The sequence below is a fragment of the Patiria miniata genome, unplaced genomic scaffold, assembly GCF_015706575.1.
Source record: "Patiria miniata isolate m_02_andy unplaced genomic scaffold, ASM1570657v1 HiC_scaffold_19, whole genome shotgun sequence".
NCBI lineage: Eukaryota > Metazoa > Echinodermata > Asteroidea > Valvatida > Asterinidae > Patiria > Patiria miniata.
The window spans coordinates 1,439,028-1,457,487 of NW_024037057.1; the positions used below are offsets into that span (position 1 = coordinate 1,439,028).

At 39.0% G+C, this 18,460-nt stretch overlaps 1 protein-coding gene across 5 annotated transcripts in view; it reads left to right on the forward strand.

Annotated features, from left to right (window-relative positions):
• LOC119725287 overlaps nt 1-17,914 on the forward strand; it is a 43,182-nt gene extending 25,268 nt beyond the window's left edge. For all 5 annotated transcript variants that reach the window (XM_038196653.1, XM_038196654.1, XM_038196655.1 and 2 more), the window contains 11 exons: nt 747-859; nt 3,140-3,350; nt 4,256-4,491; nt 5,044-5,190; nt 5,562-5,699; nt 7,734-7,893; nt 9,519-9,612; nt 10,446-10,577; nt 11,367-12,293; nt 12,955-13,047; nt 14,529-17,914. In XM_038196653.1, the coding sequence (XP_038052581.1) occupies nt 747-859; nt 3,140-3,350; nt 4,256-4,491; nt 5,044-5,190; nt 5,562-5,699; nt 7,734-7,893; nt 9,519-9,612; nt 10,446-10,577; nt 11,367-12,293; nt 12,955-13,047; nt 14,529-14,687 (2,410 nt within the window). In that variant the 3' untranslated portion in view covers nt 14,688-17,914. The remainder of the gene's footprint in view (nt 1-746; nt 860-3,139; nt 3,351-4,255; nt 4,492-5,043; nt 5,191-5,561; nt 5,700-7,733; nt 7,894-9,518; nt 9,613-10,445; nt 10,578-11,366; nt 12,294-12,954; nt 13,048-14,528) is intronic.
• The last annotated feature ends 546 nt before the right edge of the window (nt 17,915-18,460 follow it).

Here is an 18,460-nt window from a genome sequence, read left to right on the forward strand (position 1 = left end):
CATGTATAAGTAGTTTTGGGGAAAAAACGATTCAAGAAAAGAACAGCACCAAAGCCACTCATTTCAAACTTCATTCATAAATACCTGAAACAGTTTACCCATTCCTATTGGTCAAGAGTCCATCACATGGGTGGTTTTAAACACATGACTGTCTTAAACACAATTCCTGCCTTTTACACCACATCAAGCGGCACACGCCCATTTCCATATCAGGAGAGTTTTAGCACTACAATAGGCTCAAACCAGAGACACGGTCACGTGGCCAAAGGGGTGTGTGGAACAAAACATGAAGTAAATTGGTGAACAAATCATTGGAAATTTTTGAATTTGTGTTTTTTTTCCCGTCTTTTTGACCGAAAGGTTTTTACGATAAGAAGAAACATTTGCTTGGCCAGTATTAAACAAGTACTTTTTAAAGCAGCTAGGGGCCATGCCCAGATAATGGCCTGAGCCAAACATTCACTCATCCAGGCCCCTTAGCTTAGAACCGGCCAAGCACATATTTGTTCCCTTATTTGAAAATAACAGCGGAAGCCTTCAGGAATGGTGTAAAGCTCACATACAGGTATAAATTCCACTTTGTCATGAACACTGCCACCTAGTATGAAACTGTTCCACCGCCCCCCTCTCCCCCATGCATATTACTTCATAATAGTTCCATCATCTTCCCCCATGCATTGAACACACATTGATGTCCATGTGGGTGGCCTATATTTCAGTGTGTCTTTTCTTGTTCCATTCTGCAGTGAATCTTGCCAGTATTTGCCAGAACGTAAGAGATCTTTCCGGTTTACATCAGATGCAAAGAAAGAACCCTCCTCACTGGAGTTATTTCAAACCTCTAGCTCCTCCCCAAAGGGTAGGTGATTAGGCCAAAAAAAAAATTCTTCTGCTTCCGATTACATGCCTTTCAAAAATAGGGTCGGTCGGAAGATTGTTTTTTTTGCCCATTTTTTGTTATGCAGATTGATGGGTACGTATTCAATTATATGCAAAGTTTTAGCCTGAACTATTTGCATTGCACTACGAAAGCTATACACAAAATGGCCATAAAGTGAATTAAACCTACCTTAATTATTGTAAATATATTTACGTTCGATAATTCTTAAAAAATAATGGAAAATTCAAGTCATTCGCAACTTCGCACCATATGTAAAACGCTAGTCAAGACCGGAAGCTGGGCAAAACTCCAAAAGTGTGTGATGCACTGTGCATGTGTGGCGCACGGCCGACAGACCTCGTTTTTACAGTCGAAAATTTTGGGAAACACGCTGCATTGTATCACTCCAAATACGAGTAGTGCGATCTCAAAATGAACTCTTGAACACAGAAAATACATACACAGACAAGGTAGATCAATTCTGTCAATTAACTTGCATGCTAGCGCTATCGATCGCATAGCCATGCACAGACTGGTTACCACATTTTCATCATGTCTTCTAAATTGGCCCCTGTGCGGCGCGGCGGGAACCAGTCGCTGCATTGATTATCCACCGCTGCATTGATTATTTACGCACGTGATTATCCACCGTGATTGCGAAGTAGTTATATCGCGAAGAGAATTTGTACGAATAACAGAGGTTTCTTTTGAAAAAAAATAGCGAATGTAAGTAAGAAAACAAATAAATACAAGCATTTTTTGACGCAAAAGGGTTGTTTGCATACACAAAAAATAGCGAATGTAAGTAAGAAAACAAATAAATACAAGCATTTTTTGACGCAAAAGGGTTGTTGAGAGGTATTTTGTGAAGACAGAAAAGACAAGATTTTATTTTTATTTATTCAATCATTTTTTTTTTTTTTTTTTTTTTTGGAGGGTCGCAGCCTAAAAATAGGGTCCGTCGGGTAACCGGAAGCAGAAATATTTTTTTTTTGGCCTTACTTGTCAAATAATGGAATACACTTCATGGGTATCATGTAGGTGTATAATCTAGCTTACATGTATGTTGGACCATGGATATGGACCATCCACCCTCAAACCTCAGGCCAATTTTTTTAAATACTTGGATTACTGATTTTATTTTGGTTCCCTGGTTCGGAAGGCGAGCAGGAAATTACAACAACAACAAAAATCACACGTGAGGGCGCCAATAATGTTGTGCCCAGTATTCCGACACGAAAGTGCTCAAATGAAATGTCATTCTGTCTTGCTGCACAAACTTACCAAAAGTTGCCAGGGAATTTTAGGGCGGCAGTCTTTATTTTTTTATTTTTTAAATTCAATTTTCTATTTTTTTTTAGGGGGAAGCGGCAATTCCGTTATCCTAGTTTTAAAAAATGGCCTTAATGTCCTTGCTTTAAATTTTGATTATTGTTATTATTAAATTTCGTGGAGATCACCAGTAAGGACAGTTGTGCCAGTCTATTACGGCATACATCAAAATGGCGACCGGCGGTGCTCGCTTTGCAAATTTAACCGAGGAGGAAGTGGGTCAAATTTTACACAATAGTAATAAATCCAGTGTTGTGTGTGAATGTTGAATTAAATTGAATTAATGTTTCACTTTATCCAAATACTGCACGATCAAAAACATGGTGGAATGGAACAATGAAATACTGCAGCTGCCTGATGAATATTGATGAGGTATAGTAAAACAAATACAACATGATTTTGCGGGGAAATAGTGAAAACAAACGATCCCTGGTTGTTGGATCATCCAACACCTTGGGGTCATTAGTTTTCACTATTTCCCCCACAAACCATGGCCAAGTTCGGGCAAGGACCATTAGTCGACTAGTAGTTGATTTGTGACGTACCTTACGCCTGCGCACTAATAGCAACATGCGAACGTCTCTAGTCGAACGCTGGTCAAAATGTCATCGCAAAACTTCTGGATCCTGGCTCTCTGCTAGCGTTATGAATGCGCGCGGCTATTGGTTACCAGCGAAGCAACCAACCCCAGTAGGTTGGTTCCAATAAGTCGACTAGCGTAGTCAACCACCGTCGACTAGACAGAGTTCGGGCAAACTCTAGTTAACCATTGGTCAACTATAGTCCTTGCGCGAACTTGGCCCATGTTGTATCTGTACTATCCCATACACCAATTAGTGTCCAGTAGGAAGTGATAATGTAGTGCACATCCACAGAAAGAATGACACATTTCCCAATTCAACTGCATGTGATATTTTACTCACACAGGCACATCCAATCGGTGTTTGAATCTGTTTGTTGGTGGACCTATTTGGAGTATTGCCTGGTGTCCACACCGTGACGATGTATCTACTGAGACTGAATATGCCGCCATTAGCTGTCATCGATCACACAATGTGTATCATTACACTACTAAGACGTATCACGGGCCTGGTGCTGTGCAGCTGTGGTCATTTGATGGACTACACCAAGTCAATCAGTATGTTATTGATGCATCAAGTCAGACAGCGTATACTGAGTGCACTAGGCAGCAGTATAGACCATTAGTCTATGGTTTCTTATCTCGCCTGTGGAAAACCTGTTCACATCCTCAAGCTTTGTTTGTCAACAAATTCGTCATAAGTTGTAGACAAACCTATGCATGAAAATACTTCACTCAGTGAAAGAGAACCTTTTTTATTTACTTGTACATGTATGTGTATGAGTATTTCTAAATACTGCAGTGTTGAAGATACTTTTCATTCTCACAAAGTAACTATCTACCCATGCCTCACATCCAAGCTTTATGCACGAGTTGGCCATATTAAATTGAAAGCGAGGTAAAATCTTCATTTTTGAAACTTGTAAAAAGAAATGAAAGCAATGAAATAAAGTAAACTACAAATTAATACCAGTCTGCTCTGAATTTATAATTTATGATTAAACATACCCTAATGTGTAAAGCCACATTTAAAAAAGAATTGAAAGTGAGGCTTGGAATGCATAAATAGTCTGGCACCATCCCATTCAACAGTTTACAAGGGCTATTTACACATACGTGATTTTGTCGCAACAACTATGTCGCGCGGCAATGTCGCCCATGTAAGTGAGTGATTGAACAAATACGCGATACATGTATGTTGCATGATTTTTTTAATTAGCGCTCTAAGTCGCATTTCTTTGTTGCGTAAATTTAAATGCGCTCATTGATTTGTGCGTATATATAAAAATACGCGACATTATCACGCGTCAAAATCACGTATGTGTAAGTAAAATTCAGGGAACACGATCAAAAATTGGCTTGCTGGTGAATAAGCTCCATGGCAGTGATTGTTGTAATAATGTTATTTGCTTAACCTGCTATCACAATAGTACATTTACAATTTTGGAAATTCTCTTGCACAGATCGCAGGCAAGTTGTCAGCTGGTGTGCTGTATGGCACATGACTATGGCTGCATATGGGACATGAAGTGGTGTCCTTCAGGCTGTTGGCAGACAGACTCATCTAACGTGACTGAGTCTGCAAGTACTAGCAGACTAGGACTATTGGCACTAGCCTGCTCAGATGGCAGTGTACGCATTCTCAATGTCCCTCATGCTGAGTGTGTACAACAACTCAAAGAACCAGGACTAAACCCAAGTAAGATATGAATAATTAACAATTGATGACTGTTGCAATGTGGGAATGCGGTTTTTAACAGCCAAGGGGCGCATATTTGCCTTGGGTGCTATGCGCTTCGAGGGGGTTAAAACGTATTCCACATCACAGCAGTCAACAATTGTTTTGTTATATCGTGCCAATAACTCAAAAAGATAAATTAAATTACTGTGATGTAACCTTTGATAACTGAAGGTTTTGATGTCCTGCCGGACATGAGACTGAGCGTTTGATGTTGCAGTTCTCGTTACACGAAGCTAGCGCGCCGGCAGGTTCCACACGTACGTGCAATGTTCAATGAATGCAGTGCGATACCACCCTCAGTGTGTGACATGCATTTTTATTGTCCAGACACGTGGTTGCCCTAGACCAATGAAATTATAAGCACACGATATAACAACATCAAATGTGCTGTATGTGTGCTGTATGTTCATATACTTTATATATTGATTTAAAGTTTGACACCTTTTAGGCATATTCGCTGGCCTTACATAAGATTTAATATACGTTTTTCTTCTAAACTGTTTATTGCAGCTGTGCTAAGAATGCAATCATCAGTTACTCTGCGACCTCAGCATCAGGATCTCTTGGAGGAATGTGCTTCATCATGTGGTCAGTGTTGGTGTGTAGACTGGGCACCAGACAATGGCCATACCAAAATAGCTGCTGGATTTTCAAACGGTACTATCAGATATATATTGTAGTTCTATATATGTTAGGAAATGACTTTGAGCTGACTAGTTTTAGTTGAATGTTTTTCTGGCACCTGTAGTTGCTACATTTAGTCCTGGGTTCAGAGAAACCATTAGTGATAAAGTATCATGACGAAGGACACCTGCACCCAGTAGGCTCAGTGACTGGGTCTTGTGGTCATCGACACTAGTAAGGAGAGGCTTGTGGGTTGGAGTTTCATCAAAGCCTGGTATCACACTCTATCCAACACCACTGAGTGTACAATCCTCATATCAACTAAGTATGATCAAGGATGTGCATCTCCTTGGTGCAACATTGCATTAGTATTCAATGCTGTTATTGTTTGGCTTATTTCGCAGGTGCTGTTGCATTGTGGGATTTATTAAGCCAGAGCCCATTACTGCATGTGTCGGGATCCTGTGGGGTATATACATTGCCATACTGTTTGTATGATGCACATCATGCTAGGGTGACCGGCCTTTCATGGTGTCCTTACGGTAAGTTTATGATTAGTCAATGCTAACACCATTTATGATACTCATTTCAAGTATTCCCATAAATCTGTCCTATGCTGTATGTGATGAAAGAAGCCAGGATTGCATAACAGTATTATCACAGTGAAGGCTACCTAGTTTCTTAGGGAGCAGCTCAGAACACCATACAATCCTGATGTTTGCGATCATCTAGACTATTTGGGTGCTGTATGTTTCATAAACCTGTGTGCGTGCACAATGTGTCCCTCTCATTAGAGTTCTTGAGTGTGGTCAGGTACTGTTCATCAGTGTTGTAGGACTCGAGTCAAGGACTCGGACTCGAGTCGGACTCGAGTCACATTTTTCCTTGACCCGGACTCGACTTGAGTCACATTGGAAAATTACTCGGACTGGGACTCGACCATGATGACTCGGACTCGAGCTTGGTGACTCGTGACTCAAGTCACGTATTTTCATCAAGTAAAAAACATAACTTTACGTATTTGTGCGACGAACGTAGCATTCTTTTTTACTCCACAGACAAAACACGGCGCCGCAGAAAATCATATCCAGGGGCAGCCCACGCACGCCTAGCGCCTGCACGACGAGTGTCCGGTACCAAAGAGTGTCTGCTTACTGCGCATACCGGTCGCACGCTATAGTCAAGAGTGCAATATTCTCGACAATGCTATACTAGGCGGATGCTACTTTGCATTACACCGGATAGGCTTAGTACATACATAAATATCGCGTTATTTTGGGAAACCATGGGAAACTAAAAATAAGTGTCACCAATATGAATTTTACAATTTTAGGATATTACTTCAATGCCCCCACCAAAATCAGTCAGAACTATAACAAGGTGTTCAGAATATTGGCACAACATTTCAATTTAAGACTTTGTAATCAGGAAGTATTCATGCAGAATGGGGAAGAAAGTAAGGGCATGTAGGGTTTTCTTGGCACTGTACACTGGGAATTAAAAGGAAAACATATTTTGGGTCTAAACAACATGTACACACACAGCCATATGTTTGCGAAGGGCGATTTCTAAAGGTTTATATTGAATGAAACTACATGTTCACGTTGGCGGGTGAAATCTTTGAAAATTAATTTCTCCCGTTTGGAAGACTGTGTCTTCATGCAACTTTCAGGATTTATTTCCCCTATAATGATCCAAGTATGTGCTAAAAGTCGTTGTGATATGTTCATTACTTTTCGTTGAAATTGGAAAAATATGCCTGGCTACGTGCAATTTTGAAAATTGTAACACTGGCGTGCACAATATCTATCAATCTTTGCAAGCCTTGTGACTCGAGACTCGGACTCGGACTCCAGGCTTGTGACACGACACTCGGACACAGACTCTTGGCTTGTGTATCGAGACTCGGACTCCAGGCTTGTGACTCGAGACTCGGACTCGACTCAAGGCTTGTGACTCAAGACTCGGACTCGAGGCTTGTGACTCGAGACTCGGACTTGGGGCTTGTGACTCGAGACTCGGACCGAGGCTTGTGACTAAAGACTCAGACTCGAGGCTTGTGACTCGAGACTCGGACTTGAGGCTTGTGACTCGAGACTCGGACTTGAGGCTTGTGACTCGAGACTCGGACTCAGACTCGAGGCTTGTGACTCGAGACTCAAACTTGTGACTCGCGACTCTGACTAAAGGCTTGTGACTCGAGACTTGGACTCAGACTCAATGCTTTTTACTCAATTAAAAGGCTTGTGACTCGAGGCTTGTGACTTGAGACTCGGACTCGAGGCTTGTGACTTGAGACTCAGACTCGGACTCGGACTTGGTGACTCGACTAGAACACTGCTGTTGATGTACAGAGATCATGGCACAACAAGTCATATCAAATAATTACTCACTTTTAGAGCTCAAGAACCTATATCAAAAAGGGATCTATATTCATTAGGTCTTGTGTATTAATATTCATGTAGCTTTATACTGCAAAATATGTTGCTGCAGCTTAACATAATACCATGAAAAGGTTCCACCTAAATTCTTCTTACAGTGTATTGTACAACTGTTTGGATTGAATTCCATCACAGATGCTGACTACATAGCTACAGTTTCATCTGATCGTTTCATGATGTTATGGGATGTACGTACACCAGACGTAGCACTGACTAAGGTTATACATGCCCCACATACTGGCTGTAAATGGATGAACTACTGTAATGTAGTGGCTGTCACATATGACTTCAAAGGGTAATTTTTTTCATGTCGACAGACACGTATACTAGCTTGATTTCATCAGGGTAGCATTTTCAGTCATTTAAACTGATGTTCTTAAGGGCCATGATTACATTAAACTTACTTATTGAATGAAGTTAAAAAGGTATAAAGAAACCAATGAAAACAGTAAATGGACAAAAATTCTTTAAAAAAAAAAAAAGTTAAAAAAAGAATTTAAATAAAATGTATGTAGAATACAAAATCTATGCAATAAATTCAGGATATGAGTTAATCAAACTTTGGCATATTCTCTTCTGGACAGACTGTTTTGTACCATAAGGCACTCATCAGCAGAATGACACAATATAGAATACAAAATATATATAGAAATCAAAATTTACGTAAAATTAAACATGTGCAAAACAAAACGAAAATAACAGGACCAAAAGTATTAAAAACAAAGGAAAGAGCATTGTTCAAAATCAACATTAACCCTAATCCTGCTAAATGCAACAGAATGCACCAGTGGTAAAAAGGTGTTGCAAGTTGTTGCATTGAGCAGTGTCCTGATCTGATGCATTCCACCCCTGCATTCCAGTGCATTTAGCAGGGTAGGTAAGGCTGGCATGTATTATTTCACTGCATTCTGTTGCATTTGGCAGGGTGCCTAGAGAATACCCCATGGGGTTAGGGACAAAAAGCTAGCACAATGAAGTTAAGAGCTAAAAAAGCTAGAAAATACATATGAATATTTATAAAAAGTAAACAAAAGTCATTAACATATATAATTATGAAACAACCACATTTCTGAACGAAGGGAATAAATATTATGAACATGTCCAACAAATAATATTAATTTTAAAATTAAACTTAAAGTAGCAAGAAACAAGCACAACATATAACTACGCCCCCAGCATATTAACTGTCAAAAATAGAGCCATTACGATCATGCATGGAAAATATCAAAACAGGACAAAAAGGTAATTTTTAAATGAATGAGTAAGAACTGAAACAGTTAAAACAATAATCAACAAACTAAAAAATAAAGTGATGATAGGAAGAAAGAACGAAATAATTTAAAATCATGCATAAAGTAGTGTTTTAAAAAAATATTTTAAATAAAATAAACAAATAAAAGCAACTAGACTCACTCAAAATAAAAGTTTGACATACATGTATCTGGAAATGTAAGAAAGTCTATAAAGTTTTAGGCCATCAGCCTGGGGGTTCGGTCAGTATCAAAGCAGGGCATAAATGATTATAGTGCGCATGCGCAAGGTATACCGCCCCTAGAGTGGTAACAAGCATTTTGATGGACATTTTGAAAAAAAGGGTGATAACACCCAAAACGTTGCCACCGCTGCAAACCTATCACATATTTCCCAACTCTGGAGGTGTATACCTTGCCAAAAATCGCTTCTCATATGCTCATTTTACAGCATTTTTATGGGAAACTATCCAGACTTAGATAGATTTGAAGGTTTGTATGGTGATAGCAATAGGCTAAAGATTTATGATAGCACCATGCTACAGTCAATCTTGACCCTATATCAAGAGATTAACCTTTGTATTTTATGGGTGTGACATTGATTATCCTTATCCTCATGTTCATTATAAAGCATACAATCGCTGACAATTTCGTGTCTATTTGTGTACAGTGACCAATCACACAGGATCATTTGCCATTGCATTAGAGGAAGAGGGCCAGAGATTCAATCCTGGAGTACCTCCACTCAACAGACAACGGACTGGGTGAGTATGCAATGCTAGCCTGGGCCCAGGCTGCAGCCCCAACCAGTGTCCTGATGACGGGCTCACAAATTGCACTTCAAAATTAATAACTATCGATCCAAGTCTTATTTTCTAGTGATTTTGAAAGTTGGTTGATCTATTGTCAGTTATAGTTTTTTGTCAATCAGTTATTGTCAATTGCATGTGTTTGTTTAGTTGTTTGTTATTGAGGGCATTGTTTGTAGTGAAGATTCTCCCTATTCCCCATTGTAAACATGACCCTACCACATCAGTGACAGTTGACAATGTGAGGAATTTTTTGGCAGTGTGATTCAACACTGTATGGGTTGATGGTCAGTGGTTAAGTAGATTGAGCACTTTGGTTTGAAGTTGTTTAACCAGTTTGCGCCGGATGACATGTATACCCGCAAAGGTTTTGTGGTATTCGGAACGGATGACAGATAAACATGCAGGGAGCGAGGCCGGAAATATCTGTCAGTAACCCGCTCGCAGCAAGCGAGGCTGGAAATGTGAGTGTGCTGCCCAAGGGTGATGGCTTCAACCCGCCTGGCTTGAGGTCGAGTGAAAAGTAATCCCGCGCCTCGTTCTGTTCTTGTCAAAATAATCCTGGCGTGAACTGGTTAAATGCTCAACCAATAACCAACAGCAAAAGCAAGTTGCTAATGACCACCACAACATGCCCCTGCTGGATTGCTCGTACACCGTTGGAACAGTAGTCTTTTTAAACTATAATTCATGATTTTTCATGAATGTGAGGTATAGAGGACCAAGTTTTAGGTAAAGTGTTTATATGTGTGTTGCTTTAATTTTAATTTTGTTGTTTTGTTCTTCAGCACATTGATTACTCTGACTGGCTCCATTCCTTGCTAGCATGCAGTGACAGCGGGGATGTCACTATCCATATACTTACCAAATTTGCACAGTTTGAGACATTAAGGAAAGTTGACAGGAGGAAACTTATGAAGGTGAGTAGTCGACAGTGTTTGGTGGAAGTCTTCTATACCTTTGTATTTTTATCTAAATTAATGTTGAATAAGACTTGAAAGTTTGCATATATGGTGGAAAGTCAGTGGATATGAGGTTTGCGGTAGCATGGTGGAGTCAAATATTTATAACTTATCTCGGCAGTGTTTAATGAAAAAAAATGCCGGCCCGACCACTCTGCGTTTGTAACTTAACAAACGCAAACCTCTAGTCTTTCTTTTTATCATCAATATGGTGTTTTTTGTAAGGCGACAAGTTGCCTTTTGACACTCGTTAAAATGAGCCATGTTTTGTCTACTGAAACTTGAAAAATGGTCTCTCCGTGGCAAACTTTTGGTGGCGTACTGTAGTGTGAAATGCCAAATTGACTAGGCCCACTGAAAACAATGTGTCGAATTGTGTTTTGAATGTTGTGGTAATTTTTCTGTGATCAAACATAATTGTTTAAAGTGTATTCAAAGTGTGGATTTGTAATTCTGAATCCACACTTCATAAATCCGAATCCACACCTTACTAAAGATTTGTGGATACGAATCCACACTTTGTGTCCAATACAACAGATTCTTAGATACAAATCCACACTTTTAACAATAGTGTGACGTCATAGCAGTGGTTAAAAAATTGTATATTGCATAGTCATCACGGTACTTTTTTGTAAGTATGCAATACACTGATTTATTATTTCTTTAGAAGCCTGGTATAAGTAACGACAACGGATATGTGCCTCATATTTTTGAGTGAACGCTGTTGTTGTTTTCTTTTCTTATTAGCACGTGTACAGCACACAAATTCATCAATTACAACCTTGTAAGAAGACTGCCACTCCTAGGCAGAAGGGAGGGACATCCAGCACCTTGGACATACAAACTGATCATGGCCATGGCAGACATGAATACAGCCCCACTACAGATGACCAGCACGTAGCTGATAGTACAAATGCTCCAAATCACAACCATGCAATCAATACACATGAAGATTTGGCATTCAGGAAACAAGAGCAAAGAGAAGTTGCCCATGCAGCTGCTGTTGATTCAAAGTCATTAGAACCAGAAATGGAACGTGTCATAAATCATGATGGCAATGAGAAGGTTGCATGTGTAGAGAGCGGTAAACAGGAAGCTCATGAAACAGGAGCAGAATCACTACAGGACACTCAGTCAGTAGGAACTGTGCCAAATGACAAATGCAGTGAGTTGGACTTGAAATTGTCATCGCTTGTTAGTACTTGCGAAGAGGTTGAACAAGTGATCCAAGGAGATGGTCAACTTGTTCCTAACTCAACCAATTTGGATAAGAATGTTGCTACACAAGAAAATAGATTATCCACTGGTAATGTGAGTCACACAATGAGGTCTGAAGGATCTAGATTATCATCTGGTGCCACACAATCAAGACATTCACAAGTAGATGTAGCCACTGATAACGAAGATAACATGTTACAGAGTGAGCAACAGGAGGGATTGATAAATGCTGCAGGTCATAAACACCAAGACTCTTACCAAGACCTAGAGTCCATCAAGAATGAAGCATCTAAATTGATCAGGAACCGAGAAACAGAAATGATTCCTCAAGAAAATATCGCTGTATGTAACAAGAGGCATTCGCATGATGCTGAGAGTGAGTTTACATTAAGGAAATCAACAACAGATGAAGAACTTGAAGACAAGGTTTATATCTCCTTTACAGATTCAGTTTTGGTGAGTAAGATAAAGTTGAGTTCTGCCTGTAATAATTCTACCGTGCTACTATTTTTCGCAATGAAAAGATTTGAAATGAAAAATTGTAAAGATGCAGAATTTGTTTAGAATTCACAGCAATTACCGGTATTCATGCTATTTTGCCTCAGTTGAAAATGCTGTACAGTGGAATTTTCATAAGTCAAACCTCAAGGAAACTGACTCAAATTTTGAGTTAAGCAGAGTTTTGAGTTATCCAATGGATTTTCTTTTCGACAACAATTGACAGGAATAAGTTCTTATTTTTGAGTTAGAATGGGTTTTTGAGTTAACAGTTTTTGACTTAACGCGATTTCACCGTAATAACATTTTCAAATGAGAAGTAATTGTAATTGTACATTTCAGTTTGGATAGAAACATTGGTAAGCAAAGGGTGAGATGAAGACAAACAAAAACTGTTCAGACAAAAATCAATATTCGGTTTCCCTAAGCAAACTCTAAAGTCTTTCCGTGACTTTGAATGTACCATTGTACATTGCTGGAGTGCATATTGACTCATGACAAAAGAAGGCTGGCTCTTTAGAGGACCTTATAACATGTCATGTCTGTCTCTGGATGAGATGAGTCGCACATCAGACCACCCACACTCATCATTACTGTTCTGATATGCTTTTGGTTAAAGGATGAACCCAGAAAGTCGAAATGGAAGAGAAGATACCGCCCAGCTAGTCCTGCCTCCTTCCATAAAGGACCATTATCTGTAGCAATACACAAGGTAAGTCCACATCCTTGATGAATGGATACTGGTATACAAATATTGAGTGGCTCAGAGTGAAATTGGAGGAATATTATCGCAAGGTAAAATCTAGACTTTTCCATTTCAAGAGGCAAAGCTGAGTAAACTGGAAAAGTCCAGATTTTACCAAGCGATAATATTCCTCCCATTTCACAATTTAAGGCCACTCAATATTTGTTTTATATAACTGACATATAGATCCTTGTCATTTGACATGTTTGAACTTTTATTTCAATACAAAATTGGTGGAAAATGTATTTCTCTCTTCCAAACCACCCCTTGACGAAAATGTTTGAACCCAACTCTTTAGCGCTGGCTCTTTGGAACAATACGCGCAACGCTGAACACGCACACGAGCATGTATTTGCACACAAAAACCGCGTCACGGAACAAGAATGAACCTAACTGTTGAATAGTAAGTCCCATTCCCCATGGGCGAATGGGACTTTTTGAGCCTCTGTGTGCATGGGAGCAATAACGAATGCCACGTGATGTGAGTTCCACCAATCAAATAACAAGGATCTGTATGTGAGTTATATAATAATGAATAATGATATCTCTCACCAGGCCAGGAAGTCCATCTAACAATCGGTGCTTTTCTGAAATAACATGCTGTATTAATGTTAGCACCATCGCCAGCTCTGGGCATTAGGGGAGGGATGCCACAGTACAAACTAGGGGGCACACCACCAGAAAAGACACACTTGTAGATAATGTTTACGCTTATGGTTTTGCCTCTCCCTTTGCAAATAGTATACAAACAATCACAATATACATGCATTTTATAAATTAAAAGTTCCCAATTGTTAAAAACCCACCCAGCTGATGGTATGAAACTATTTCTAAAACTGTTGATGTATACACATTTCATAATTTTAAAAATCCCATTGTTAAAAACCTGCACGGCCGATGGTATAAAACTGTTTCTGAAACGGTTGGTTTTTGCGCCTATTGATCTCATCCTCCTTCCTGAAGGCATCATGTGGAAGAACTCATTTGTAGGGTGATGCATATCGTCAACAATATTATGGACACGCTTCCTCATTCTCTTATCATAAATTGTCTTCATGTCATCCAACTTAACTCCAATTATGTATGATGACACCAATTATGACACCTCATTGATGGTGCTGGTTGCAGTGCTTCATCCCTTGTTCAGTTACTGACCATATGCTTGCAAAAGTTGTTATGGAATTTGAGTAAACTTAGAAACAGCAAAATCTCTTTCAGTGGAAGTCAAAGAGATAGTGATGCATATAATGAAACAATCAAACACTCATGCCATGACATTTGCTTACCTATTAAGCTACCGCATTTTACATTGCTTAAACCTCTAAAAACATTTTATATCCTGTACTTGCCTACAATCAGGTGACATCGTGCTGTGCATGCCATGTTACAAATGACTGTATAAGGTTGCACATTTTGATTGGTTTTGTTGTGTTGTTGTTATTTTCTAGGTATGTTTCAACCCCAACCTGGGCACTCATACATGGATCTTAAGTGGTGGACAGACGGGTATAGTGCGAGCTCACAATATCAAGGCTTTGCAGTCAGAGCGGACTATTAAAGCACTCAGGAATCAGACTGCAACAAGAAGTATACCAACAGACCAGTGATTGCATTTGCTAATTATTGATACTCTTTCAACAAATTCCTGATGTTTTGTTTACTTTTCCTCAATTATTTATTATATCTGTTTTTATGTATGATAATTGAATAGTATGCCATCAACTACATACCAAGGTCATATGGCTCAGAGAACTGATTACCTTCAAATGATGTGGTCGTTTTTGGTTGTTCTGTAGTACCTGTAGTGTGCACTGGAATATAAATGGTGTAAGATCAATACATTTGGGCCTTTGGAAGGTGTAAGAAATGCGTGGACCCTGACAGGTTGACATGGTGTCCATTGTTCCCAAGATATGTGAGGCTGTTTCACTGTATTTGGGTGATTAATGTCAGTGTGAACTGTTCGTCAACAAGATTGGTCATAACAGAGATTGCAGTAGGAATACAGTTGATTCATATACTCTGCATGCTGAATATTCATGGGGCTGCTCTGCTTTATCAATGATTTCGTAATAACTGTCTCTGAAATGTAATACACGGTGTATCCAAAAAAAAAAAGGAAATGCAAATGTTAATTATATAAAATCTAATAAATATTTTCGAAAAAAAGATAAAGATCATGTGAAACGCCAATGTGTCCTCCTTCCATTGATACCTTGATTGTGTGCCTATGGCCACGAATGACTGAGCATTTGTTGTTATTCTGTCAAGAGTCAAAACCTTCACTGGGCCAAGTTTTGCCTGGCTAAGATTGCTGGCAGGTAATATGCAAAGGTTGAAATGGATTAGACGTGCAGAGCTTTGTGTGGAAAGAGGTGGTGGCCACGTTGAAGGCACTGTTTTGAGGAAACGGATGTCTTCTTTCTTTAAATTAAGCTGTTGCAAAAGCTGTTAAGCTGTGCAAAAGGCTAACTGGTATTCTGGGCATGTGGAACAGCTTTAATTTAAAGAAAGAAGACATCCTTTTCCTCAAAACAGTGCCTTCAACGTGGCCACCACCTCTTTCCACACAAAGCTCTGCACGTCTAGTCCATTTCAACCTTTGCATATTACCTGCCAGCAATCTTAGCCAGGCAAAACTTGGCCCAGTGAAGGTTTTGACTTTTGACAGAATAACAACAAATGCTCAGTCATTCGTGGCCATAGGCACACAATCAAGGTATCATTGGAAAGATGACACATAGCGTTTCACATGAACTTTAACTAATTGGAAAATGTTTATTAGATGTTCCTCATTAACATTTACATCTTGGTATCCTTCTTTGTTTCTTCACCCTGTATACATGTGACAGGTATCAAGTGGACATTCTGTCTGAAGTGGCCTTATTGCTAGCTTTTGTACCTTTTTTCAATATGAAATATATTGTATTTACCTATTTCGTCAAACTGATCAGCGAAATAAATTTCAAGTATTAAATCGTACCAGTCAAGAGATGAAGCGAGCATATACATGGGTTATGAGGACATTTTCCCTTTTTCTGTCACTTTTAATATAAAAACTGTAAAACCAACTGATCTTCATCAGTGGAGGCTCTTGAACTCTTGATGCTCAACATTTCTATTTTCTACATTAGTTACAAAGTGGACAATTACCATTCATTACTGATGTACACGTACACACACATTCAGTAGGCCTACTGGCTTTGCAGACTTATTTGTATTGAACCATTGTTTCATCACAATCGTTTCAATGATGAAGGTGAGTGCGGTATCTGGTAACTTGATATTTAAGTAATGGTTAATACTTTTAATTATTGTATTTTATTTGTGTATGAAGATTTTTATTGTTGAAATACATATCAAAAAAATCTTGAATTTGATTTATTTTATTTGTTTACATGTATATTGTACGTGACTGGGCTGTAATTGAATTCTATTTTACCAAGTATCAGGTCGTGCATGTCTTGGGAGATTGCAAGTTGTTACATGCAGCACTTTGCTGCCTCTTTATCGAATGAGCCTTCAAAGTGCTGATTTACTGACAAATGCATCATAATCCAATTTCTACCTAAGTTGGCCTTACCCATGCTATACGGTGTCCATGATAGATTAGGGGTCATTTGAGGTCATTGCTGCTGATTTCGGCAGCATTTGTCAATGTGAACACATGCCAGGCCTTTTCTTCGGAATAAGGTCGAGTTAAAGGTTACACATGGGTCATTAGCGGTCATTTCATGAAATGTTTATACTCCCTTTCAACTTTCTCCGCGATTTTGAGTGACACTCCTGTCACCACTGTGGCCCGGGTTCGATTCCCGGCTAGGGCTTGGTGAGTAGAGTTGTGCAATTCTCTCCTGTGCAGCGAGGGTTTTTCTCCGGACTCTCCGGTTTCCCTCCCTCTGCAACAACATCAACACTTTCGATCTATGCTCCGTGGCCAGACATGCGTCCTATGGCGGTTGCCTAAGGCGCATTGATATGCCTTCTGCTCGATCACGTTGTAATCGCATCTTTCGGCTTCTCAGCTGCGAGTAATATACCCAGCACGATATGTGACAGAGGGCCCCATAATTATTAACATCAATAAGTGTTTCATTAGGCTGAATTGTAAAATTTGAAATTCACCAAATGGTACAGCCTATCGGCCGAAATGTTGCCGAGCCTTGATAAAAAGTAGGTCCTGATAGGGTCAATAAATAGGAACAAGACTATTGTTTTCATAAACGATATGGTGGGATGTACTATTTGGCCTACAGCATGGGATAGATGATTGATCAAAATTAATTGCGAGTCTCAACAAGCACTACTAGTGAACGATGACAGAACAAAACATTACTTGGTACACTACTGTTTTATTGATAACAATGTATTTAACATTTTAACTGTACAGGTGTTAATCACTTGAACTTGAGCAACTAATGCGGATGAATAACCACCACATTCTGCTGTGGTTGTCAGTCATTAGGCCTATGCTTCACGCAGTGGCGTGTGTATATAAGTCTCATTTACAAACTATCGACACATACCGTACGTGGGTCATTCCATAAATAAGGGGTCCACAGTGTGACATTGTTATATACATTTTGTATGTCTGGATGCAAAAGATTGTTTTAACCTTTGCAGTTTGAATATGTAGAACTGGTTGATCTTAGTACTTTAAACACAATGTTTTCATTTTCCGACTTGATTTTCTTCTTACATGACGAAAAACATGGTTTCACTTGTAAACATGGACACCATTACACGTGAAATAGGTGACTTATTTGTGCCATATTTATGTTGGTTTTCATCGAAAATGTCTAAAATTCATATATTTAATAAAGCAGTAAAGATACTTGTGTCTCTTGTGAACATTTCACTTTTCAATAACAGGCTGAAAATAAGTTGCTAGTTTCACGTGTAACGGGGGACACAATGGTGTCCCCCCCCCCCCAACATGTGAAGCAAAACATAATTTTGTGCCATATACCTGTTATCTTTCTTTGAAAATTTCTGAATTCTATACAATTTATGAGCTAATAAATGACACATTACTTTATACAATTCTGACATTTTCAGATTGATGTATTGCACAAAATAAAGATTATTTCCATATTTAGAGGTTGGTGTCTCTATTACACGTGAAACCAGTAATTTTTAGGTACCTTATATCTGAAGTATTTCACTTAAATAAAACGTCCCATTTTTTGGTAAGTAATCATTATACCAAATACTTCATGAAATAATGGATTTCAAAACTTTTTGGTGCAATCATGCGGATATTTATGACAAAAAAAGGAAGTGATTCCCATTACGCGTGAAACAGTTTCCATCATGTATGAAGACGATCAACTTGATTTTTACGATTCATGTTTTGAGTGACAAGGACAAACCATTCGCA